The sequence below is a fragment of the Xenopus laevis genome, chromosome 7L (assembly GCF_017654675.1).
Source record: "Xenopus laevis strain J_2021 chromosome 7L, Xenopus_laevis_v10.1, whole genome shotgun sequence".
Taxonomy (NCBI): domain Eukaryota; kingdom Metazoa; phylum Chordata; class Amphibia; order Anura; family Pipidae; genus Xenopus; species Xenopus laevis.
The window spans coordinates 456,913-484,085 of NC_054383.1; the positions used below are offsets into that span (position 1 = coordinate 456,913).

The window sequence follows — 27,173 nt, forward strand, 5'->3', positions numbered from 1 at the left end:
ACCCTGTTTCATGAAGGGAAGTATAATGTAGAGTTTTGTTGGATTAAAGTATATCCAAGATGGATTGGTATAAAGAAATCAGAAAATACTTCAAGTATTTTCATTATAGAAAACAAGCAATTAGTAATATGAGAACTAAATATAAAATAAGCAAATGAAATCATGACAAAAATCATAATAATAATACAGAAAATCATGAATCAATAACATTGAGATTCAGCATTCAAAAACTATTTGCAGGTATCACAAAACCAATAGGCTAGAATATAATAAATTATTATGAATCTATAGAACATTTAAGAATATTGCTGAATTTAACTCTTTCTTCAGAGTCCAATGTTTAAAAGAAAATTTTCCATGTAGATAAGAACTTAAAGCGATTATGTATACTTTCAACTCTATAACTAATTGCCTCATTAGTGTAAAGAGATTTTAACTCAATTAAAACCTCATTTAAGGAAGGTAAAGATTTTTCTATCCACTTTTTAAAAATAACTCTCCGAGCTCCAGCAAAAAACAATTTTATAAATTTAGAGATGTGGGCAGCACTAAAATCTTTAGCTTTTCGTACTTATAATAATAAATCGATAGAACTTGTCAACCCCAAAAGGGAATCTTGTGGAGATAGAGAAATCTCTGAAGGTAAGACATTACTTAGGTCATTTTTAATATCTGTCCAGAAATGTGTAATTTCTTTACATTCCCAAAGTAGATGGAATGAATTTGGAGAGGGACATTTGCATTTTGGAAAGTTGCTGAGGAATTTTGTATTTTTTAGATTTAAAATTAAAACCTTTGTATGTTAAATGAATTAATCTCTAGTTTTGTCCTCTCCACACTTCAAACTATTGATAGAATTTGTGAAATTATCATCTTTAACTTCTTTTTGTAAATAGATGGACCACTTTTTTGCCATTGATTCCATCGGATGGGGCTTAAAATCCATGTTGTTCCATAAATTTGATTGAATGGATCTGATGTTAATATCCAAATTGGAATAGATTCATTTGTTGAAAAAGGAAGATAAAGAGGAATTATAAGAAAGTAAAGTTTCCTTTGTGTCAAGTTTATTAAACCAACGAGCAAGTTGAAGATAGAACAATTTCTCCTCTCCTGAATATTGAATTTAAGACTAAATTCATCCCAACCAAGAAGTTTCCCTGTTGAAAGTGAAATAATGTCTATCAACAGACGAATACCCTTCTTTTTCCAGGAAGTTAACATTGGAGAGAAGATAGAACAAGGAATATTTTTGTTTTTTGTTAAAGGCAAATAAGCAGTCAATTTATAGTTTGACTTATATAGCTTATGTAATAATCTCCAAACTGAAAAAGTTTCTCTGTAAATTGGATTACTTTTTACTTCTAGAAGTTGATTTCTAAACAGTTTATGTAATAACATTAAAATATTTTTTCCATTCTCAGTTATTGTTTCTAACGGAACATTTGTATATAAGGAAATACTTCAGACTTGCTATGAGTTGGCTTATAAGTCTGGCGCAAAAGAGTAACGTTCAGTACAATGCGCAAGTTAGTGAATTAGCGTAATTACGTCCCTTCGCCATAGCCCAACTTCGCCTGGCGTAAGGGTGTGAAGTAGCGCTAGAGTAGGTCCACTTTGCTAGCGAATTTATGCCAGCACCCATTAGTAGATCGGCGAAGTAACAAAATGACGTCACGCTGGCAAATTTGCGCTAGCGTTAGCACTTCGCACTTTAGTGAATTTGCCCCGGAGAGTGATCTTTGGCTTCATTATGAAATTTCTCTGAGCACTGAAAATGTTTTAGGCATTTTAAGTTGACTCATAAAATCATGAGATACTTCAGGATCCTCAGAGGAACAGGTTTCTGCATGTAAGAATATTCTTGGATTAGCTGGGAAATTTAGAGAAAGGTTTACAATCAGCTAGTGCATAATTTGGTGTGACCTGGTAAACATCTTTCTTTTCATAGAAATAAAACTGAATGGTCCTGAAGTATCAATATTTTTTGGCCTTCCAGATCAGGATGGATCCTCTTATAACGTTTCTCTCCACAGACAGCACTCCAAATTCTTGATTAAAATTCGCCTTTATCTATTTCATCTTGGGGCAACATAAGCATGCAACATTTCGAGTGGCACTCCACTCTTTATCAAGCCACTCGAAACATTGGAGTGCCACTCGAAACGTTGCATGCTTATGCTGCCCCAAGATGAAATAGATAAAGGCAAATTTTAATCAAGAATTTGGAGTGCTGTCTGTCTGTGGAGAGAAACGTGTTCAAATTGGAACCTTGGTGAACAGGTTATTTGACGTACACCCATATCCTAGAAAGTCAATTGTAGAGTTAGTTCGGTTTGTTTGGAATTTTTACATGGATCCTCTTATAAGCCTGTTATTTTGTTTTCATTTTTCTAAATAGTCTAAACTTGGAGGGGTTATTTACTAAACTCCGAATTTATCTGGTCAGGCTTTTTGTGGCAAAACACAAATTTTTAAGGTTTTTTTTAAAACTCAGCATTTTACGAGATGTATTAAAGTTAGTTGCTGCTAAAAGCCCAAATCCAAAAATTGCCATCTCAGACCTGAGGTTGTGTATAAGTCAATGGCAGAGGTCCCTATCCTATTTGAAAGTATCTATGGCCTGCGCTGGAATTAGTCTGTCCATTTCGGGCTTTTTGGAAAAATTCGGGTTTTACAGGAAAAAGCCTGAAAAAAAATCAAGCGATTCAAGGAAAAAACCCCGAAAAAATGTAAGATTTTGGATTTTGGTTTTTGCTCAATTTTATCAGGTTTTTACTCCAACCAATTAAATCAAGCTTTTAAAAAAAAAAAAAAAAAGGTAACATCGAGTATGGGTATTTGGTTGAGGTTTCTTAATTTTAATAATGAGATAAAAGTGGATTTTACTAAATAACCCCCTTGGTGATGGCAGTCACTTTTTCTTTTATTGAATTTGCAAAATTGTGATAAAATGTAATTTATTATTGATTTGATTGTTTTGGCTTTGCATCCCCAAAATTTTTTTTCCTAATGAAAGAAACTTTAAACTGTCCATTAAACAAGACGTGCACCAGATAATATTTTCTTTTAAACTCTTGATCTACAAGTTTACAAGCTTGTTAGGATGTAATTACTGATAACATTACTCATATAATGACATTGCCAATAGCAAAAAAAAGGCATCAGTGACAATTTCATTTGTAATAACTCATCAGGACATCTGGTGGTGAAAACTAAATACAAAGTATAAACAATCACATCAAGAGGATGAGGTAATAACACTTTATCTTATTATCATGGTCAATGCTTTATGCAGTAGTTGATCAGTTTACTGAATTTCATGCTGCAAAACTTTTCATCCTTCTCCTCTAAGCTTCCTCATCCCTGGCTGAAGAATGGACAGTAGCACAAAACTTGGTGGTTCCCATCTTCTTCTATTACTTGTGGCTCTTCAGCCTGGGGACCTCAATATTCATTGGTTTGGAGAACAATTTATTGCATTGCTTCTATAATTACTTTCATTGTCCAAGATGAGTGTTAGATCTATATATATTGTAAGTCATGTATTGATATTATGTCTTGCTTTCATTGATTAAGCCTCACAGTTTGCATACCATGTAGAGACTTCAAGAAAGAATAGTTTCAGGAAAACAAAAAGCTATCAAATTATTTTGTCCATCGTTCAGTCATTTCATTTTCTGCTTATGCAATCACCTAAAGGCACAGTCTTAATCAGTAGATGATATATAATTTCAGGGAATTTAGAAAACACAGATATATTTTCCTTTATTATTATTTGTCCTGGAAGGATCATCTGCCTACTAAGACACAGTCTCCTCTTTAAAACTTTTTAACAACTGTGGAGGTGCAGAAGGCCCTTACCCCATTCCATAGGGCCCTCAAGAGTTCTCCACTTTATATTGTTAGCTCCAGCCCAAGATGTCACAATGTCATTGAAGCAGCTGAATGGGATGAGTACAAGTGCCTGAAGAAAGCTTGGAGCCCCAGGGAACATATTGAAAGGAAGGAGAATCAGGAGGAGCCTGCTAATTGTGCCCAAACTGGAGGTTATGGTCACTCCCTGCCACAAAGTGAAAGAAAAACTATTCAGTTGACCAGGAAAGTTGCCTGACTTGCTCCTCAAGGCAGAAGAGACCTGAAGCTCCAATTACACAGAGTGACCAGCCTTTTACCTGACCATCTGCAAGACACTCAAAATGAGACTGTCACCACTGTCATCCCTGTTTGTGAACTCCAGTGTGTCAACTGTCAGGATAATGGCAAACACGCAAGTGTGTGTAGCCTCTCTTGTGTTAAACTGTTCACCAAGGGGAATCACTTCAGGAAGCTGAACTCCCTGGGATATTAATAACTCGTAGAAGGGACTTTGTGTAGAGAAGTGAACTGCACCTTTTAGTATCGCACTTAGAGTTACATTGAAGGGCCATGATGTGAAGGACACTTTATCATTAAGTTCCAGGTTTTCCAGTCTCTCCCTCCAATGCTAGCAAGGGTTCTCAGATTTGCCTGACTGCCGACAGTTAGTAGCCTTCTGTATGCTGTAGATGGTTGTAACCCATAGCAATCAATTACTAGGTAGCATTACTGGTCATCTGTTTAAAACCAGCAGTTCATTTGTGGCTATTTGGGATGAGCGAATTTTTTCACCGAGTTTAGCTGCGGAAATGACGCCCATAGACTTTAGTGCATTTTGGCAAATTTTTGCTGGTGGTGAAGTTTTGGCGAAGTGAAACGGGTCAAATTCACCCATCCCTGTTGGCTATAGTTTGAAAAATATGGATCAGAAGTAAACTTCCCACAAAATGCATAGATGCAAAATCTGTAACTGTCCCGAGACAACAAGATCATCTGTGCAAATTTTCCTGCAACAATGACACTAACTGGATAGATCAAGTTGTTGGTGGGACAATGTATGGTTCCTGGTGGCTTCTTTGTGTTTCTGGCTACAGCTCCAAACCCAACAGAGGTACAGCTACAAACAAGACTTGTCCCATTTTATGTAGGTATTAATGGACATTCCTAGAGGCTCTGAGTGATGCCCCTGATTATCAGTAAAGACCCAAATGTAAACAATCTGACAGACCACTTATTTAATAAAATATTTATTTGAAAATCCTATTTATGCCATAGAATCAGAAAAAATGCTGAGACTTTCCAATAAGTTACAGGATTAGTTGGCAGCAATGGTGCTCTGGATCCAGGAGTTGTAGTTGCAGACCTTGGTGTAGACACCAGGATAGTTCCTCTGGGCACAACCGATTCCCCAGGACACAACTCCCTGCAGCTCTCCATTACACACCACGGGGCCACCAGAGTCACCCTACAGAAAAGAGAGATTGTTATTAGACATATCTCACATTGAGATGCATTACTTCTTATGGAATATCAATCCTCAGGCAGACAGATAATTATTAGGGGTAACCATGAAAACAAAGTTCAGTATTTACCACCTAGAAGAATTCAGTGATGCAACATCAGAAGGATTGTGTGAGTTACCTGGCAGGAGTCCTTGCCACCCTCCAAGAATCCGGCACAGAACATGTTGTTGGTGATCTGACCGGGGTAGGCACCGGAACACTGGGCGGTAGTCAGGATGGGGGCACTCAAGCACTGCAGGAGGTCGGGGTAATTGGCTAAAAAATAAAAAGTTTGGATATTAAATGACAAGATATTGGCAACACTTATGTGAGACTCACCATATTTTTTACCCATACCGAGCTGCACAGTAGACAACGACACAGCAACAACACTAGTGAATCAGTAATGACCAGGGAATAATTAGAAGTGATTTTGTCACAGTTGGTGGAGATAAAGTCTCTGTGGGAGACTCATTTGTTGTTTTATGTGATTAAGTTGCAATTCATTCCCCCCATGGTTCTATCTGGTTACAAGGTGCAGCTACTAATCAGTGATTGGACATGAACATGAGCTACTGTGTTAGTAACAATGAAATGGATCTTCTGCAGAAGGGACAACACTGAGTCTTAGGTGTTCAAGGGAAACCCATAGAATCATTTACAGGCAAACTGCTCCTTCCCAAATGTCACAGCATCTTTTCATTATCTGTAATTGGAGCATTTCTGAATCTTGTTCCTCCTCAAATTCAAATTAATACTAAACATGCATGGTTAATCAATAAGTACAAAATGTGAGATTTTTTTTCTCCACCCTCCATTTAAAAATAAATATTAACCCATTGAGGATTCAAGAACATTTTTTGTATAAGACAGGGAAGAGTTTGAGTTTGGCTGGAACTGAGTGTCTAGGGGTAGAATCTTGCTGCAATATATTTATAATTATTCCCCAGGTCTCTAAAGTTTTCAGAATTGGATATTTGTGAATTAACAGTAATTATTCTGATAACTTACAGCCACTGGTCAGAGTGTTTCCCCAGCCAGAGATCAGGCAGCTGGTACCGGTGTTGGCACAACTAGAAGGCAGAGCCACAGCATTCACATTGGAGTTAAGGGAGGCAGGAGAGGCAAGTTTGATCAACATGATGTCATTGTCAAGGGTCCTGGAGTTGTAGTTGGGGTGTCTGATGACCTTGGCAGAGTTGATGAATTGTTCTGTTCCTTCACTTAGGGCGATGTTGTGTTCCCCAAGCCTGACCTGGACGCTCCTTTAAGGGAAAGTAAATATACAGAAATGTAATGTCAATGAAGAAGAAAATGTATGGAGTCATTTAGCATACACAGGAAAGTATATTCTATTTGGAGAATAAGTATGGACATTAACATGGAAAAGAAATAATTAGTATAATGTTGTTGGTTATTATATTCAGTTGTCCCAGAAAGGATTCAACTTTTTAATTACTTGATATAATTGTCTATTGTATCATTAACTTTGGTGCGTCATTAAATGTTTATAAAGATTTACTTCCTGTGGAACCCGATGGTTCTGGTCATGTTATGTAGGACTCTATACTTACGATTTCCAGCAGTGAGCAGCAGACACAACCCACTGGTTAGAGATCAGGGACCCCCCACAGAAATGGTACCCAGAGTTCAGGGAGACAATGTAGGGGACAGAGTTCCTGGCACAGGTAGAACCTCCAATGATCTTGTCATCATCAAAGGCAGCTGGGAAGAGAAGGTACATGAATTCTTATTGTGTAAATGTTGATCTTCACAGTAATATAGACAAATGGGTAAAATGAATAGATAAATGTAAGGGCTTTTCCTCTAACATACAACAATAAACTCTTGTAACAAATAATATAAAGATTAAGTAAGAGACATTTGGCAAAGGAACTCACCCACTGCTCCCAGGAGCACAAAGATCAGAAGAAGTTTCATGGTGGAGATGTGTCCAAGTAGATGTTCTGCAGGAGAAACTTCTGGTATTTATACCCAAACCTACAGATCAGCCCTTCACCTCTCACCTCTATGTATTTAAATAGAAGTAAAAAGTATGAATATGAGTGGCCTTGGGGGGTGGTGGGAATGACACAGAGGGACTCACAATCTTTACCATTTTCCAGAGGATTTCAGGCTTATCAGGAATGTGTTTGTGAAATTCCTTGTCCATACATGAAGCAATTTGTACTCAGTCTCACTGTGTTTCAACATATTTCATATTATTCCTGCACAGGGGGGTAAAGAATAAAATATAAAAATATATCCATTAATCAAATGTATTTTAACTTCCCACTGGACTTAAACATTGGAAGAAATAAGAGAATTGTGAGGCAAAACCTCTGGCAAGTAATTGAAAGTGGAAACATTCCAGACAATAAGACCTTCATTGACCCTGTTTCCTATTTTATGAGATAATCCGGTACCTCTATATAATAACTCTGTTCATTTTGTAATTGGCCCCTCGTTTGTTCTCTGACTCTCACCTCCTATATGTTCATATCAGATGTTGATGTTGATAAGATCATCTAACAGCTACAGACATTATGAACAGCTGTATCTGAGTTATACCTCAATAAATGGAAAAAACTCTTAAAGGGGCCGTTCACTTTTAGAATGTCATAGAATGGAAATTTCTCAGCAATTTTTTAATTGGTCTTCATTATTTTTTCTATATAGATTTAAAATTATTTGCCTACCTCTTCTCTTTCCAGCTTTTACATGGGGTGATTTTTTAGTATAATATTGGGCTTTTAAAAAATTGCGAATTTTCCCGAATTTATTATACCCCGAGGATGGAAAAAGTCCACATTAGAAAATCCGACATCTAGACTAGGGATGTCGCGGACTGTTCTGCGGCGAACTTGTTCGCGCGAACATCGGCTGTTCGCGTCCGCCGCAAGTTCGCGAACGTCGCGCGACGTTCGCCAATAGGCGTTCGCGTCAAAATCGTTCGACCATTCGACCATTCGGTCGCTAAAATCGAACGATTTTCGTTCGATTCGAACGAAAATCGTTCGATCGAACAATTAAAATCCTTTGATCGTTCGAATCGAACGATTTTCGGATGTTCGAAGTTCGCGAACTGTTCGCGAACAGTTCGCATTTTTTGCCGGTGTTCGCGAACGGCGTTCGCGAACACATTATCGGCGGTTCGCTACATCCCTAATCTAGACCTGTCAAGGATGCATATAAAATGGGAGAAGTTTTTTTTGTGTGCGATGGGTTTCAAGCAATACCCCGAAGTTTTTAGAGTTTTCAGGCAAAAAGAAATCTGGGTTTTCTGGTGAAAAATCTGAAAAAAATTGTGAAAATCAGATTTTTACCCACAATGCAAATATTCATGAAAATCTAACAATAACTACGCCAAAAAAAACACATGTGGATTACTTCGGAGTTTGTGGCTGGAAATGTTGAGATAAATTCGTACTTGTTATTGCTACTTTTTATTTCTCATCTTTCAAACAGGACATTATTGTATTGTATTGAAAGACTGGCCAAATTGGGGATGTTCACTCTGGAGAAGAGGCGCTTAAGGGGTGATATGATGACTATGTATAAATATATAAGGGGATCATATAATAATCTCTCTAATGATTTATTTACCAGTAGGTCTTTCCAGCTGACACAAGGTCACCCATTCCGATTAGAAGAAAAGAGGTTCCGCCTAAATATTGGGAAGGAGTTTGTTACAGTGAGAGCTGTGAAGATGTGGAATTGTCTCCCTGAATCAGTGGTACAGGCTGATACATTAGATAGGTACAAGGAAGGGTCGGATGCTTTATTCACCAGTAGCTCCTCCCAGCAGACAGGAGGGAGCCAATGAGATTAGAGGAGGGAAAAGGGTGTTACAGGGAGAGCTGGGAAGTGAATTAGGGGTACAGGCTGATACATTAGATAGGTACAAGGAAGGGTCGGATGCTTTATTCACCAGTAGCTCCTCCCAACAGACAGGAGGGAGCCAATGAGATTAGAGGAGGGAAAGGGGTGTTACGGGGAGAGCTGGGAAGTGAATCAGGGGTACAGACTGATACATTAGATAGGTACAAGGAAGGGTCGGATGCTTTATTCACCAGTAGCTCCTCCCAGCAGACAGGAGGGAGCCAATGAGATTAGAGGAGGGAAAGGGGTGTTACAGGGATAGCTGGGAAGTGAATCAGTGGTACAGGCTGATACATTAGATAGGTACAAGGAAGGGTCGGATGCTTTATTCACCAGTAGCTCCTCCCAGCAGATAGGAGGGAGCCAATGAGATTAGAGGAGGGAAAGGGGTGTTACAGGGAGAGCTAAGAAGTGAATCAGGGGTACAGGCTGATACATTAGATAGGTACAAGGAAGGGTCGGATGCTTTATTCACCAGTAGCTCCTCCCAGCAGACAGGAGGGAGCCAATGAGATTAGAGGAGGGAAAGGGGTGTTACAGGGAGAGCTGGGAAGTGAATCAGGGGTACAGGCTGATACATTAGATAGGTATAAGAAGGGGTTGGATGGTGTTTAGCAAGTGAGGGAATACAGGGATATGGGAGAGAGCTCATAGTACAAGTTGATCCAGGGACTGGTCCATTTTGGAGTCAGGAAGGAATTTTTCCCCCTCTGAGGCAAATTGGAGAGACTTCAGATGGGTTTTTTGCCTTCCTCTGGATCAACTGGCAGTTAGGCAGATTAAAAAAAAAACAAAAAAAACTAAAAGGTTGAACTTGATGGACGTGTGTCTATTTTTTTACTTACTATGTTACTATGTTACTATGTTTCTATTCAGGCCTCTCCTATTCATTTCCCTGGCCCTCTCCATGTCCATACTTGCTGGGATAGCCCCTCCCTCTCCCTCATGAAGAACCCAACCCCCTAACTTATAAATTAGGAGGACCTCCCCCACCTCGGTGTCTTTTTTGGGTTCTTTCTTCTTCCTCACTCCTGTATTCAGGAGCTTAATTTTATTTTTCAGGGAAGGAAGCAGGGGCTGAAAAGCGTCCCAGAGACGAGGGTTTTTTTTTGCCTAAAGTTTTTCCCTCTGCAGCGTACCTCATGTATGCGGCTCCCTAGTGAGTTGGCTGGCTGCGTCTCCCTGTACCTGTTCCGAATCGGCCTGCCTCACCAAGGGCGTCCGAAAGGAAAAGGGCTGTTCCTCCCAGCCTAGTCGCATCAGCAGGTATCAGGAGGGGTGGCAGCAGTCCAGGATTCGCGTAGGCACCGTCTGGCAGAGCACAGGTAATTCAGCATGTAGGTCGCGCACCGATGACGTCATCCGGTATGGAAACGAGTCTTGACACGCATAGCGTTACTTTCCGAATGCGCTCTGCTTCCTGGAGGCGCTTAGCGTTGGGGAAGGCGGAATAGCCTCAGGCTTGGTTCAAAAGTCTCCGTATAGGCCCCTCTGTACTGCAAGGGCGTGAGGAGTCAGGAGGGGAGGGGCAATACCTATTTAGGTGCTCTCCATTTTTGCCTCGTGTTTGATGGCGTCCACATCACACGCTGGCAGTAGAGTGCTCTGCTAGGTAGGTAGAGGGATGTTTTAAAGGGGACCTGCTCAGAATCCTAGAGGTTCTGTTTTGTGATTTTTTTTTGCGTTCCTTTTGCAGGTATTCTTTGCTCCAATTCATCCCAACTGCCACCCCGGATAAGTCTTCCTTCCCTGGTTGAGGTAAGAAAAAAAAAAAAAAAAAAAAAAGGGATCACTGTCTCTTGGCTTACCATAATTTTTGGTTACAGTGCCAACATGCGACCATCAAGGTCAAGAGAGAGTTCTAAGAACATCGCAGAAGATAGAGAGGAGGCACAACAAGCAGGATCCAAGCAATGCTTAGGATGCATGGAACCTCCATTACCTGACAAAAAGCTATGTCAGGCATGCCTAACAGCCGCATCGGGAATAGAGACAGGCACAAGCGCAGGAATTCTGGCTTGGATAAAGGAGGCAGTAGCTAGAGAAGTTTCCAGTGCTACAGCTTCTACTTCAAGAGGTCCCCAGGTGGAATTTGATCCAGAAATGGAGGATACAAGTGTAGGAATGGCGGAAGATATGTCTTTTTCTTCTGAGGAGGAGGAAGATATTCAATCTTCCTTTGATTTTTCCTTAATACAGCCCTTAATTAGAGCAGTAAGGGCTTCACTAGCCCTGGAAGATGATAATCAAGCCTCATCATCGGCATCTTTTTTACCTTGTTCCAAACCAAAGGGACAAACATTTCCTTTGCATCAGGAAGTTATGGATCTTATTAAAACGGAATGGGATATTCCGTCAAAAAGAAGTACCATGCAACCAAGATGTAATAAGCTATATCCTTTCAAAGAAGATGAAGTGAAAGATTTTTGTACCATGCCTAGAGTGGATGCACCAGTCTTGAATATCTCAAAAAACACGTTATTGCCGATTGAAGACCATGGGGTAATGAAAGACCCAATGGACAAGAGAATGGATGCGGATTTAAAAAGAATCTTCTCGGTAACTGGGGAAAGCCTTAAACCAGCAATTGCTAATATTTCAGTGGCCAAGGCCAAGACGGGCATTATGGCTTAGAGCTTGGGAAGCAGATGCAGCATCTAAAGCAACTCTATGTTCGTTACCTTTCCAAGGACAGGTTCTTTTTGGAAAAAAGTTGGAAGACCTCATATCAAAGGCATCAGGAGGCAAAAGTCAGTCGTTGCCTCAGAAAAAGAGACGTCAGCCATGGAGACAATCATTAAGAGGGAAAACTTCAACTAGAGGTAGATTCACACCATACGATCGGAGATCATTTCGGTCGGGAAGGGAAACTGCAAGGCAAGACAGTTGGAAGGCAGGACAATCTGGTTTCTTTCGTCTGCCAAGGGGTAAGACAGGAGAGAATACCCGCAAACCATTATGAAGGTGGTGCGACCCAGGGGCCTGCCGTAGGTGGGAGACTTCATCTTTTTCAGGCTGCCTGGGAAAAATCCATCGAAGACAGATGGGTTCAAGGAATTGTGAGAGAAGGTTACAATCTGGAATTCTCATCCATTCCCCCTTTTTCAGGATTCCTGTTATCCACTCTACCCACAGAGGTCTCCAAGAGAGAGGCGTTTCTAGTCTGCCTTGCCAAACTGGAACAGCAGCAAGTGATTGTTCAAGTTCCGCAAAACCAGAGAAGAACAGGAGTTTATTCTCGGTTTTTCATAACAAGAAAATCCACGGGGTCATGGAGACCTATTCTGGATTTAGGAAGAGTCAACAAAACATTGAGAATTCAACATTTCAAAATGGAATCCATCGGATCGGTGAAGTCAGCCATATCACCAGAGGACTGGATGTGTACCATGGATATCAGGGATGCGTATCACCATATCCCGATAGCAGCAGCAGACCAAAGATTCCTTCGGTTTGCAGTGAGAAACTATCATTATCAATTCAGGTGCCTACCTTTCGGGTTAGCTACAGCACCAAGAGTGTTCTCAAAGGTGTTAGTTACCCTAGTGGCTCATCTCAGATGGAAGAAAGTGCGAATCTTCCACTATTTGGACGACCTAATCCTATTAGCTTCATCCAGGGAACAGGCAATCTCTCACAGGGATCTGTGTCTGGAGACCTTAATAGCACATGGTTGGCTCATCAACTATACAAAAAGTCAACTCATTCCATCTCAAAGGATGACGTACCTGGGGGCAATAATAGATTCAATCTCGGGGAGACTGTCTCTTTCAGTGGAAAGGCAGAAATCTTTAATCATGATGGTGGAAAGACTAATGTTAGTTACAGAAGCATCAGCAGAAACATTGCTCAAAATCCTAGGAATGATGTCCTCGTCAATAGGATTAGTCCAGTGGGCCCACTGGAGGATGAGGCCTCTTCAATGTTGGTTTCTGCGCCAGTGGGACGGGAAATCCCAAGCGCAGAACATAAAAATGCTGCCTCAAATGAGAACATCTCTTCTTAGGTGGAAAGAACAAGTGAGAAAAAACACGGGTACAGAATTGTTTCAAGAAGCTTGGGTCGTCATGTCTACGGATGCCTCAGGTCTAGGCTGGGGTGCAGAACTAGGATCAAGGGTAGCACAGAATCGCTGGCCCTATCCATTATCAGACGTGCCATCAAACGTCTTGGAACTAAGGGCAATTCAACATGCCTGTGTTTTCTTTCAAGATCAATTAAGAGGCACAAGACTAAAGATAAGATCAGACAATGTCACTGCCGTAGCTTACATAAGAAGGCAAGGAGGCACAAGAAGTCTGGACCTCTTGGAAGAAGTGTATCCCATACTACAGTGGGCAGAAAATGTCTTGAAGGATCTGACAGCAGTGTACGTTCCAGGGAAAATGAATATAGTGGCAGATCTGCTCAGCAGGAACTTCGCAGACAGACACGAGTGGAGTCTGAATCAGACAATTTTCAGGACACTAGTGCAGAAGTGGGGCCAACCTTCCATAGACTTGATGGCATCATCCATAAACACCAAGTGTCTTCAGTTCTATTCGAGGAGTTGGGATCCAAGGCATTAGCGGTGGATGCATTGACACAGACATGGAGATTCCATTTAGGTTACATCTTTCCTCCTCTTCCTCTGATACCGAAAGTGATTCAGAAAATAAGAGAGGATCAAGCGGATGTGATTTGTATAGTTCCAGCATGGCCACGAAGACCCTGGTTTACAGACCTAATCCAGCTGTCAATAGACGAACCTTGGAAACTTCCAACGTCAAGCAACCTGTTGATTCAAGGACCATTTGTCCATCCGGATCCAGGAGCACTGTCCCTTACGGCTTGGAGGCTGAGAGGCAAGGTCTAGAAGCGCATGGGCTATCTAACAGGGTCATTCATACCCTACTACAGTCTAGAAAGCCCTCAACCAGCAACAAGTACGCGAGATTATGGGAATTGTTTAAAACACATTCTAATATGAGTTCCACAGAACAGATATCAGCCTCAAAGATCTTGGAATTTCTGCAGGCAGGTATGGATAGAGGCTTAAGCGTTAGTACTCTAAGAACGCAAGTTTCAGCAATTTCGGCTATCTCAGGGACAACATGGGCCCATCACCCCTTGTTAGTCAGATTTTTTAAGGCAGCCATAAGGATACTTCCGGCAAGACGGTTAAGATGCCCGAACTGGGATTTGCCGTTGGTTTTAGCTATGCTGTCTTCAGATCCATTTTCAGTCAAGCATCCTATGACTTTATGGAATTTAACTCTCAAAGTGGTGTTTCTAGTGGCAATCACTTCAGCCAAAAGAGTGGGGGAACTACAGGCATTGAAATATGGGGAAGATAGTCCTGATATCTTTCCGGATAAATTAATCTTGAGGTTTTGTTCTTCATTTAAACCGAAAGTCGTTTCTTCTTTTCATTTGAAAGACGAGATTGTAGTCCCTACATTTGTTCACCAAGATTTGGATATGGAATTGAAGGAACTGGACGTAGCTGAACATGTGAAGATGTACTGTGAAGCGACTTCAGCAATCAGGAAGTCAGATAGACTCTTTGTGGTGCCTGGAGGAGCAAGAAAAGGGGAAGCTGCGGCCATCTCTACAATTTCTACTTGGATTTGTTTGGTAATCAAGAAAGCCTATTCTTCGGCAAATCTAAAAGAACCAGAAGGAATCAAGGCACATTCAACCAGGGGTCAGGCAACCTCTTGGGCGGCAGAGGCAGGCATTTCACTGGAAATGATTTGCAAAGCAGCATCCTGGTCTTCTCCGAGCACTTTTATCTCACATTATAAGCTGGATGTCAGATCTTCTGAATATGCACAGTTTGGTTCAAGCATTTTGATATCGGCTACCTCAGCCAAATAAAATTTCAGCATAATGGCTTGGAGTCTTATTTACCCACCCAGGGACAGTACGCTTTTTAAGTCCCAGCAAGTATGGACATGGAGAGGGCCAGGGAAAAGGGAAGATTGTATCATACTTACCGTGATCTTCCTTTCCCTGGCCCTCTCCATGTCAGGTTCCCTCCCTTGGTTTTGGTAGAGTTTAGAACTTTTTACTAAGACACCGAGGTGGGGGAGGTCCTCCTAATTTATAAGTTAGGGGGTTGGGTTCTTCATGAGGGAGAGGGAGGGGCTATCCCAGCAAGTATGGACATGGAGAGGGCCAGGGAAAGGAAGATCACGGTAAGTATGATACAATCTTCCCTTATTCCAGTCTCTTATACAAATTAATGCATGGTTGCTAGGGGAATTAGGACCTTAGCTGCTGAAATTGCAAACTGGAGAGCTGATGAATAAAAAGACAAATAACTCAAAAAAGCACAAATAATAAAAAATGAAAATCAATTGCAAAACACAAAGTTTTTTGGAATTTATTATACTCCGAGGATGGAAAAAGTCAGAATCTGAAAATCAGGCATCTCAGACTTTCTGAGGTTGCACATAAGTCAATGGGAGAAGATTTTTTGATCTGAAATGGGTTTCGTGCTATAATCCAAAGATTTCATGATTTTTGGGTAAAAATCTGAAATTTTGGGGTGGATAATTCAAAAAAATTTTGTACGATTCCTATTTTTCACAATTTCGTTTTTTTCCCCGCAAACAAAATTTTCGGGAAAGTGTATTAATAAATAAGGGGGGAAAACCTGTGCAGATTTGTCCGGAGTTTTTTTTCAGAAAATACTGAGATAAATTACAGTTGGGAAACCTAAATCTAATATATGGGATTATGCATTCTAGAGCAAACTCATTTTGTATTAACCCAGCATAGACAAACAGAGTGTGAATCACTTGGACATTAATTGTAGACTGAATTGTACAAATAAAGGAGCTCTTTATATTGTGAACTAAACACTGGAGCAATGAGAAGCTCAAGAGGAAAATTCTCTCACTCTTTTACCATAAGAGAATGTTGTCCTGATTAGTGATGGGCGAATTTGCGCCGTTTCACTTCGCCGAAAAATTTGCGAATTTCGCGCAAAATTCAGGAAACGGCGAAAAATTCGCGAAACGGCGTCCGTTTTTGACGCCGGCGCCTGTTTTTGACGCCGGCGCCCATTTTTTCGAAAAACATTTTTTGACGCCGGCGATTTTTTGCCGCGAATTTTCGAGGGTGTTTCGCAAATTTATTCGCTGGCGGCAAAACATGCAAATTCGCCGCAAATTCGCGCCTGCCGAATTAATTCGCCCATCACTAGTCCTGATCCCTTTCTCAGGGCAATAATATATTCCTTCCTGATGAGAATTTTAGAAGAACCCTCACTCCCTGGCTTGTTCCCTGACTGTTCTACTGTCAGTATAATTATATCTGACTTGTACAAATTCCCTCACTGGGTCCCTCTCTATTGGTAGTTATCTTTCGCAATGTAATACAATACAATGTAGTACCCTGATTTGAAACCATACAATTATGTAACCAGTATATACTAAGTTTAGATGCGTTGTTTGATCTTATCGCTGTATACGATGGGCCCGGGTGCCAGGCCCGGACTGACAATCTGTGGGTTCTGGCAAATGCCAGAGGGGCTGCTATAAGGTGCCATAGAAAGTCAGTATTAAATGGGCTGGTAGGGGCTTTTTGGGCCTCTGTGTGGGCTGATTGGGCCTCTGTGTACTTTAATTCTCAGTCCAGACCTGCCGGGTGCACACGCCCCAGACCTTGAGCAAGGGGAGCAAACACCAGAGAACTGAGAGAGAGGCTGGCACCAGCCTGGACCCACGAAGTAGTGAAACCAGAGTCAGATTGTAATAGGGTTAAAAGGCTTATATTTTATTTTCCATAATTAAGAACCAAGGCCTGACGCATTTAGTGTCTGCCAGGGACACTTGGTCATAGGCTAAACATTGAACAATACATACAGGATATTTAAAAGAAAAATAGCCAATGGGAAACAAGTAGGCGGTGCTACCCGATGTGTCAATCAAAGAAGACATTCAAATCCTAGGATTCAATAGACACACCCCCAAGGCCAAAACAATACATAGGTTAACTTATTTACCGATTACAAAATAAGACCCCTAGGTCTGAATTTTGATGTCTCCTGCTACGTATGATAGTCATTCTGTAAGCTAGGAACAAAGCAGGATCTCGCACACCCAACAGATCCGCAAAATGCCTGGTGCTCACTGGCAGAGGTTCGGCAGCCCCACAACAGAGTACAGCAAAGGAGTTCCAACGGCACACAGGACTGTGAGAAATCTTCAAAAATGTATTTCAATGCGGAGTGCGATGCAACGTTTTGTCAAGCATACGTGATCTACATACAGAGTGCAAATAAATAGAGCAGTGCATTGTTCAATTAGCGTGTCATCATTAATTATCCAATCAGTGTAAGTTAAGAACACATCTAAAAAACTTTCTCATAGATAGTTAAAATGATCCAATAAATAGTGTACAATACGTAAAGTGTCATAAAAGTACATACAATAGAAAAACTCAGGGGCGTAACTATAGAGGAAGCAGACCCTGCGGCTGCAGGGGGGCACAGGAGGTATAGGGACCCCATGAGTAGTGATGGGCGAATTTGCGCCGTTTCGCTTCGCCGAAAAATTTGCGAATTTCACGTGAAATTCGCGAAACGGCGAAAAATTTGCGAAACAGCGCCGGTGTCTCGTTTTTGACGCCGGCGCCTGTTTTTGACGCCGGTGCCCGTTTTTTACGCCGGTGTCCGTTTTTTCGAAAAACACGTTTTGACGCCGGCGATTTTTTTCCGCGAATCTTCACAGGCGTTTCGCGAATTTATTCGCTGGCAGCGAATCACGCAAATTCGCCGCGAATTCGCCCATCACTACCCATGAGGCCCTAATTCATATAAAATTTCAATAAATATTGGAGAAACAAGTCAACCTCTAAACATTTTGGGGGCCTGAAAAATAATTTGCTGTGGGGCCCAGTAATATCTAGATACGCCACTGGAAAAACTAATACCCACAGAAGTGTATAATTTAAAATTTAAAAACTGACTAAACTGAACAAAGTTTGATTACAAAAAGCATGACATATTAAAATCCTCATTAAGTCCCTTCGGATCACGAGTTTGAAGAAGCCAAATCCAAAAACATTCTCTTTGGAGAAGCCGCCTTTTAATATCCTGCCCATGCCTTGCGGTGACCTTTTCCAATATCTGCCATCTGACTTGTGACACTTGGTGACCATGGGAGAAAAAATGTTTAGAAGTGTCTCTTTCTTTGTCTTGCCCTTCTCTTCGACATCACTATTACTATCTGCTTTAAAATTTCGTATAACAGATTTGTGTTCATTTAAACGAATTTTTATCGGTCTAGTGGTTTGTCCTACATAGGACTTACCACACGGGCATTTAATACAGTATATGACATTCTGGCTGTCACATGTGGAAAAGCAGTTGACCTGATGTTTGGTACCCAATGATGGCTGCATTACCGCATCACCTGCCATAATCCCGTTACAATGACCGCATTGCCTACAGGGAAATGTACCTTTGATATTAGTGGATACATGCAAATCCCCTCTCCTAGTGGTGCGTGTTCTAATAAGATCCCCAATATTTTTTCCCCGTCGATATGAAAATATGAGGGGAAGATTAAATATTTGTCCGAATTTAGGATAAATTCAAGATGATTTTTTTACACTTAGCAGAATTCGTATCGAAGGTGGAAATAAATGGGATCCGTGTATTAGCTGAACGTGTTGCTTTATTCTTTTGTAAGGTATCCTGTCTAGAAATTGTGGCAACGTTCTCTATTATTGCCACAATATAGCCTTTATCAACAAATTTCTTAATGATCTTAGAGGACTCCTGTTCAAACAATTCGTCATTAGACGTGATCCGTCTTACCCTCAGTAACTGGCTTTTGGGGAGACCACGAAATACACCTGGTGGATGTTGACTGGAAGGACGAACCAAATTATTTTTATCAGTTGGTTTAGTAAAAACTGATGTTACAAATCTATTCCCCTGCCGTATAATGTTTACATCAAGGAAATGTAATTCCGTCGCGTGTGCTTCAACAGTGAATTTGACACAGTTATGTACACTATTTAGGTAGTTAACAAACTCCATCAAATTTTCGTAACTGCTTGTCCATAGAAAAAACGTATCGTCCACATACCTCATAAATGAGTGTATGTGGCCTGAAAACTCTCCATGAGAAAATATAAAGGTTTATTCGAATTGGTCCATAAAGATGTTGGCATACGCCGGCGCCATGTTGGCACCCATTGCGCAGCCTTGGGTCTGTAAGTCATTCTGTAAGGACTTACCCTGGTGGACTAGTGGGCGGTGGGTTCCCCCGTCATGTCTCTGGAGGGGACGCCCGCCACATGCGTCCTTTCTCCTCAGTGTCTGGTTCCCCTATGGCGCACTGACTATTCTAACCTACTTGTGTTGGCCCGGTCTGTTCCTGGTGGTGTTCTCCTTCCAGTATCCTGGTGAGACGATTGTGCCCCTTTGCTCGTCCAGAACCTGTAGCTTTGCTGGACCTGGCAGCATTCGATTAGCCGAGGGCTCCTCCTGAGGTGAAAGGCGGCTGTTATAGGCAAAAGTGAGAGCCGAGACCAGGGAGCTTAACTTGGGTTCTGGATACAGGGTGCCAAACGTGACACATTCCTTTTTTTTTTCCCTTTTTTCTTTTTCCTTATTATTAATATATTTACTTAGTAACTTTATATTTTGTAATCAGTCATTAAGTTAACCTATGTATTGTTTTGGCCTTGGGTTGGCTATTTTTCTTTTATTTCAATCAATTTTTATTGAATATAGCAAAAAAGTTGTACATAACATTATTACCACAGAAGCATCTCTAATACACATAGGAATACAGAGCATATCAAAGGTGACACAGAAAATCACAGTTGGTATTGAGATATTAACAATAGAACAACCACAATTAAATGTACCATAAAATACACAACAGTGAATATCCGTTAAAACAATAAGAAAATAAAATCAAATAAAAAAATATATATATAATGGAAAAAGGAAATGAAACCATTTCTACACTAACATCAAAATAAAACTCTTGTTACTATAAAGAAAAAAGAATGCTAGGAACACCAGGCCCAAATCTATACTCAATCCAGGGACTCCAGATCACTAAAAATTTCTGATGTGTGTCTAGTAGGATGCTAGTCATCTTTTCCTGCCACATAATCCAGTCGACTCTAACTTTTACAGGGTCAAATGGGATGCACCTCTGTTTCCAGGCATGAGCTAGGGTCTTTTTGGCCGCAGACATAATAAAGGTAAACAGTCGGAATTGGGCATGGGTCAAACCCTCCGGCTTAACTCCTAATAACGCTAATGCAGGATCCCTGGGTAGGGAAACGTCAAAAATAGAATAAACCATATTAAACACTCTGATCCAAAATCTACGTGCCATAGGGCAAGACCACCAAGTATGATACATCGAGCCTATTCCACCGCAACCTCTGAAGCAACCAGGGTCAGCTGAAGGAGAACATTTTGCTATACGGGCTGGGACGAGATACCAGCGAAAAAGCACTTTATAATTGGACTCCTGCAAAGACACATTATTGGATGATTTCCTAGCCGTAATCCATGCTCGGTCCCAATCTTTACGATCTAGATCACGGGAAAGATCCTTAGGCCAAGCCAACATATACGGTAACATCAAAGGCTGCGGGGAATCAAAAAAGAAGTCATAAATATACGAAACCGCCTTGCGTAATCTAGGGGAGTGAATGCACCAGGTTTCGAAGGCTGTTGATGGAACAGCCGTAGGCTCAACTCCAGACCATAGGGAATGAACAAAGTGAAGGATTTGTTGTAACCTAAACCGTTCACCCAAGGGGATAGAATATTTATCAATCAATTGGTGCAGGGAAAGAGGACCAGAGGGCGAACACAACTGACCCACCGTATATATATTGCGTTCGGTCCACCACACAAATTGAGCAATCTTTCAGTCCCGGGTTAAATAGTGGATTCCGAAAGATGGGAGTTACACGCCTAAAGGGAGAACATAAATGTAGTTTCTTCTGGTGAGTATCCCAAAGTTTCAGAGTGTGTTGAAAGCACCTACTAAGTATCTTGGGTCTTTTCCCCGGGGAACACCAAATTAAAGCAATGGGTGAATATGGTTGTGTAAAGGAGGCCTCAATAGAGACCCAGTGTGGACTATTGTCTGTAGGATGGAACGTTAAAATCTGTGCCAATTGGGCAGCTCTATAGTAAAAAGAGAGTTTAGGGAGCCCCAACCCTCCCCTGTTCTTAGGCTGAAACAAAGTCAGTTTACTAACTCTAGGGGATTTCCCAGCCCAAAGAAACCGAACAATAGATGATTCAAACCATTCTAGACTGCCGACAGGAATCGGAATAGGTAGCGTCCTAAATAGGTATAATAGCTTAGGGAGGAGGGTCATTTTAACAGAGTTAATACAACCTACCCAGGATATAGTATGAGAGCTCCATTTCTTCAAAAGGGCATCTAAAGACTTAAACATTGGCGGATAATTATACTTGTAAAGATTGTCAAAAAACCTGGCCAATTTAATTCCTAAAAGGGAAATATAGTGAGGTTGCCAGGCAAATTCAAAATTAAGCTTAAGTAATTTTTCAACCTCATGTGAAAGATTGATATTAAGGGACTCAGTTTTTTGATGATTCATCTGCAGTCCCGAAATGGAACCAAATATATCTAAAAGTTTATATAAATTGGGAAGTGAAGTCATAGGTTTGGAAATTATAAGGGTCAGATCGTATGTTCCGTATCTACAGTAATGCCCGTGATGTTGGGATTGGAACGAATCGCAATTGCTAAAGGCTCTATTGCTAAATTAAAAAGGTTAGGAGACAAGGGGCAACCCTGACGAGTCCCTCTACAAATCGGAAAAGTTTTCGATGTAATGCCTAAGATATTAACCAAAGCGGACGGAAAGTTATATAGTGCCCGAACCCACGTGAGTAATTTAGATCCAAACCCCCATTTACCGAGAACATAATAAAGGTAGTCCCAGGATAGCGAATCGAAGACCTTACGAATATCCAGTTTGAGGATCATAGACTTAACATCAGCTGCCTGGGCTTGCTGGATAAAAAGTATCAGACGCCTAGTAGCATCAGAAGCCTGGCGCCCAGGAACAAACCCCACCTGGTCTTTATTGATAATATCGGGGAGAAAGGTGTTAATACGCGTGGCTATAATTTTACCTAAGATTTTAATATCCGTATTCAAAACCGAAATAGGCCTATAATTTTTGCAATCAAAGAGATCAGAATCAGGTTTAGGTATTGCTGAAATTTTCGCTTGTAGTGATTCTGGGTGAAGAGAACTGCCTTCCCTTAAGCCATTAAGCATATGGGTCAAATAGGGGGTCAGTTCCTTAGAGAATTTTTTGTAATGGAGGTTCGTAAGGACATCGAGACCAGGAGCAGTATTAGATTTCAGTAATTTAATGGCCGCAGAGACCTCTTCCGGTGTTATAACATCATCTACATAAAGAGCCTGATCCGGGGTAAGTTTAGGTAGATCAAGATCCTTAAAAAAACTTTCAAATCTTTTATCCAAAGTAATAGGGGGTTTGGCATATAATTTCTGATAGAAAGACGCAAATGTTTCAGACATCTTTAAAGGGTTACCAGTTAATGAGCCTTGGGAGGTACGGATTCTATGGATGGAAATGGGTTTATCTCTCTCATTGAGTTTACGAGCCAACATTCTATCCGGTTTGTCAAGAGAACTGAATAGTCTATGTCTGGCCCAACGTAAGGTTTTCTCGGCATTAGTGGTTAAAAGCAAATCTAGATCTCTTTGGAGCTGAGAAAGGTGGGACTCTGTAGGGAATTTTATATAAATATCAGATAATCTGTCTAATTCCTTAACCAAAATAGCAATGGCCTTTTGTCTGGTTCTTTTCCGCTGGGACCCAATCTGGATAAAGATCCCTCTCAGAACGGGTTTATGGGCTTCCCACAATAAAGTCTGCGAAGAGACAGAGGGAAGATTTTCCTTGAAATAATTATCAAGATCCCCCTTAATCCTGTGAACTATATCTGGATAGCTTAAGAGCGAATCATTAAGTCTCCAGAATCGAGACGGTGGACTCGTAGAAAGGTGGGATAGGGTGGCCAGGACCGGACAGTGATCAGACCAGCAGGTATTAACTATTTTAGAGGTTTGGAGTGAAGCAACTAAAGCAGATGTAAAAAATACATGGTCAATTCTGGTAGATACCTTATGAGGGGCAGAATAGTGAGAGAATTGGCGGGTATCAGGATTCAGTTCCCTCCAAGCATCTACAAAACTATGGGAGCTTAGCAAATGTTTAAACCGTTGGGCATCTTTATTAGGGCCCTCAACCCCCTGTTTCGCAGGAACCGATAACCGATCAAGTCTCTGATTCCAAACCATATTTGAATCCCCACAAATAACCATTTAGCCCACCTGGTTTTGCTTACAGAGATCAAACAGTGCTAACATAAAATCTAACTGGTGGACATTGGGAGCATAATAGGACACAATTGTCAAAGGCAAATCACCAATAAGCGTATTAACTATAATGTATCGTCCGTCCGGGTCAGAAACCACCTTATCAATGACTACTGGGAGATTAGCATGAAAACATATAGCTACCCCCTTAGTTTTAGTTGGGCTAGTAGACAATAAAACCTTAGTATACCTTTTATGAAAATATTTAGGATGTGAAGCATGGGAGAAATGAGTCTCTTGTAGACAAATGATATCAGCACGGAGAGTAGAGTATTGAGCAAAAGCTTTAGTCCTCTTAACTGGGGAATTAAAGCCCTGCACATTATGACTTAGGATTTTAAGGGACATCATGGCTGTAAAGGAGAAGAAGTTTCCTTATTTTTAAAAACAGGTGGTGATAAACATAAACAAGCCACACAGGGCTAAGTGAAAAGACCATCATCCTAGCACATAAAACAGCCGCACAAGTAAATTGCAGTGTAGAAATCAAAAGAAAAAGGAAAAAAAATGAGAAAGAAAACATCAAAAGCATAAAAATCAAAAACATAATAGTACATTGCAATCCGCAGCACTTATAAGTATACGAGGAAACCAATGGAACCTCCTCGGAACCAGCCTGGAGGGGAGCCATAAGGGACCTGTACTTACTGGGGGGAAACATGGTACAACCAGCACTATTGAAATGGCATGGCAACATATCAAACCTAGCAAACTTGGGTAAACAGACCGAAGAAAAAATCTCAGAGGCATATATATACATTTGGCTAACCCAGAAATAGATGGAAACAGAGAACCTGAAGGCCAGCTGGTGATCAAAGAGGTGTAGTTACAAAACCGTCACGGTACAAAAAGAGTCAGCCTTGATCACCTATTACAAATATCCTATTCCAGCAACGACCATCCAGAGACCATTCAGAAGCAGGTAAACTTCATTTCGAGGAACTCGGGCTATGCCCAGATAGGGAAGAGGCGGAAGACTTCTGCGAAAGTGACCGTACTTTCTCCCAAATCGGAGATAATTTGCGTGAAGGGTTGGCGGAGGTAGGAATATCCTTCAAGGTAGCATCCGCAAATCACAACTTCACGAAAAGATCACGACCTTCCTCCAGGGAGACAATAGAGTGTTGTCTATTATTATGGGTAAAGAGCAAACGGAACGGAAACAGCCAACGGTATAAAATTTTACGTTGCTGTAAAATAACTGTGAGAGGGCCCAAGTTCCTTCTCCTTTGTAGAGTAGTCGGTGACAAATCAGCATAGACCTGGTAAGGATATGTTTGGAAAATCAGCTTACCCTTGGCTCTAGCCGCAGCAAGAATGGCTACCTGGGTTTGATGGTAGTGAAATCGGAGAATAATATCTCTAGGGGGGTCATCTGGTCTAAGTGGTCGCAGCGCCCGGTGAACTCTGTCCATCTCAAGCCTCTTAACAGGTAGGTCAGGAGCCAGGGTCTGTAGTAATTCAAGTATCGCCACCCTCAGGTCAGAAATACTTTCTGGAAGGCCACGAATCCGAATATTGTTTCGCCTAGATCTGTTGTTGGAATCTTCTATCCGATCCTGTACATCCTTTAGTTGGGATTGTAGAGTAATAATATCCTGTTCGTGAGAATCCAGGACCGTAATACAGTCATCCATTTTCGATTCGGTCCCAGCAATCCGTTGGCCCAGGTCTGCGACTTGTCTCGTCAGGTCCGTAGAGATCCGTGTAGCCGTTAACTCCAACTCACTTTGGAGGAGAAGCTTAAATTTACCCAAGAGTACCTCATCGGAGGAGTGAGTCTGGTGAATCTGGGTCAGTTGTTCCGAGGATTGGCTATCAAAGATGCTCGGTTGAGAATCCATTACAGCATGCGAAGGTGATGACGCACTTCTTTTAGACTTGGTAAGGAGCTCAGAAATGGACCGCGTCTGTTTAGGTGTACCTGTATTTCGTGTACTCCGTGTTCTGCGAGTCCGCTGACTCGCCATAGAAGTGGACAACGGCCAAAATAATCCAGGGTAGCCAATTACAAAATCTCCAAGCCAGGTATGAAGCTAACGCAAGCCGGAAAGTAGCTGGTCGGTGCGGAGCAGTCTTAGGATGCGGCCATCTTGGACTGCGCGCGCATGCGCCCCCGGCTATTTTTCTTTTAAATATCCTGTATGTATTGTTCAATGTTTAGCCTATGACTTAGGGGCCCATTCACCAAGCTCGAGTGAAGGATTCGAAGTAAAAAAACGTTTAATTTCGAAGTGTTTTTTGGGCTACTTCGACCGTCTAATGGGCTTCTTCGACCTTCAACTATGACTTCGAATCGAAGGATTCGAACTAAAAATCGTTCGACTATTCGACCATTCGATAGTCGAAGTACTGTCTCTTTAAGAAAAAACTTCGACCCCCTAGTTTGCCACCTAAAAGCTACCGAACCCAATGTTAGCCTATGGGGAAGGTCCCCATAGGCTTGGCTACGTTTTTTTGGTCGAAGGATAATCCTTCGATCGTTGGATTAAAATCCTTCGAATCGTTCGATTCGAAGGATTTAATCGTTCGATCAAAGTATTTTGCGCAAAATCCTTCGACTTCGATATTCGAAGTCGAAGGATTTTAATTCCCAGTCGAATATCGAGGGTTAATTAACCCTCGATATTCGACCCTTGGTGAATTTGCCCCTAAATGCGTCAGGCCTTAGTTTTTAATTATGGAAAATAAAATATAAGCCTTTTAACGCTACTATAATCTGACTTTGGTTTCAGTACTTTGTGGGTGCAGGCTTGTGCCGGCCTCTTTTGAAGTTCTCTGGTGTCGCTACCCTGATTTTAAGTTTTCCCGCATTTTACATTTTTTATTTGTGGTGCCACCAAATTATAATGCATTTCTATGGGTGCATTTCCCTGATTTGAAGTAATGTTTTCTTGGATTTTACATCAAAATTTTGTCCTGGTGTTCCTAAAAACTGCTTTGTTTCCTCTATGAATGTTATTTATAAAATAAAGAGGCTTAAAATCCTAACCAGATGTATATTTTGCCCTGGTTCTGCCTATAAATGGTCAATTGCAATGAGTCTGTCCCTTATACAGTCCTGCACCAATCACTTATTGCTTTAGCTTGTGTATGTGACTGAAAGAGACTCTTGAACTCGCCCCCCATAGTGTAACATTAACCCGGCAATGTTTAACCCTTGTTATTAACCAGTAAATATTGTATCTCAAAGTAAGACTGATTTGCTTATATGGTTTCAGAACTTGAGTAAAAAAGTTACTTTAACACATTTCCCTGATTTTACATTTTCCCGGGTTTTACATAATTCTTTCCCGGTCCCCTGAAAAATGTAAAGTGGGGGTTCTACTGTATAGAGTAAGTTGCAGTGGCTTTCCTATATAAACCCCTTCTTATTCTCCCATCAAGTGGAAAAGGAAAAAAATATAAAAATAAATGATATAAAACCCATCCCTTTAAACGGTGGAACAGTGCTTTTAGATATGGGTGTTGGTCTGGGCAGTTTCTCTCTCTCTTAAAAGCCACAAGT

General features: G+C 41.1%; 2 protein-coding genes across 2 annotated transcripts in view; both read right to left on the reverse strand.

Moving 5' to 3' along the window:
• Positions 1-27,173, reverse strand: part of LOC443731 (TCR VDJC BV5 BJ1) — a 188,089-nt gene that overhangs the window by 101,188 nt on the left and 59,728 nt on the right.
• On the reverse strand, positions 5,174-7,304 carry LOC121395798 (trypsin-like). The gene is made up of 5 exons (XM_041570081.1): positions 7,262-7,304; positions 6,935-7,085; positions 6,372-6,625; positions 5,500-5,636; positions 5,174-5,323 (listed from the first exon to the last, which is right to left on the reverse strand). The coding sequence occupies exons 1-5, from the start codon at positions 7,299-7,301 to the stop codon at positions 5,174-5,176; spliced, it is 732 nt and encodes a 243-aa protein (XP_041426015.1). The 5' UTR covers positions 7,302-7,304.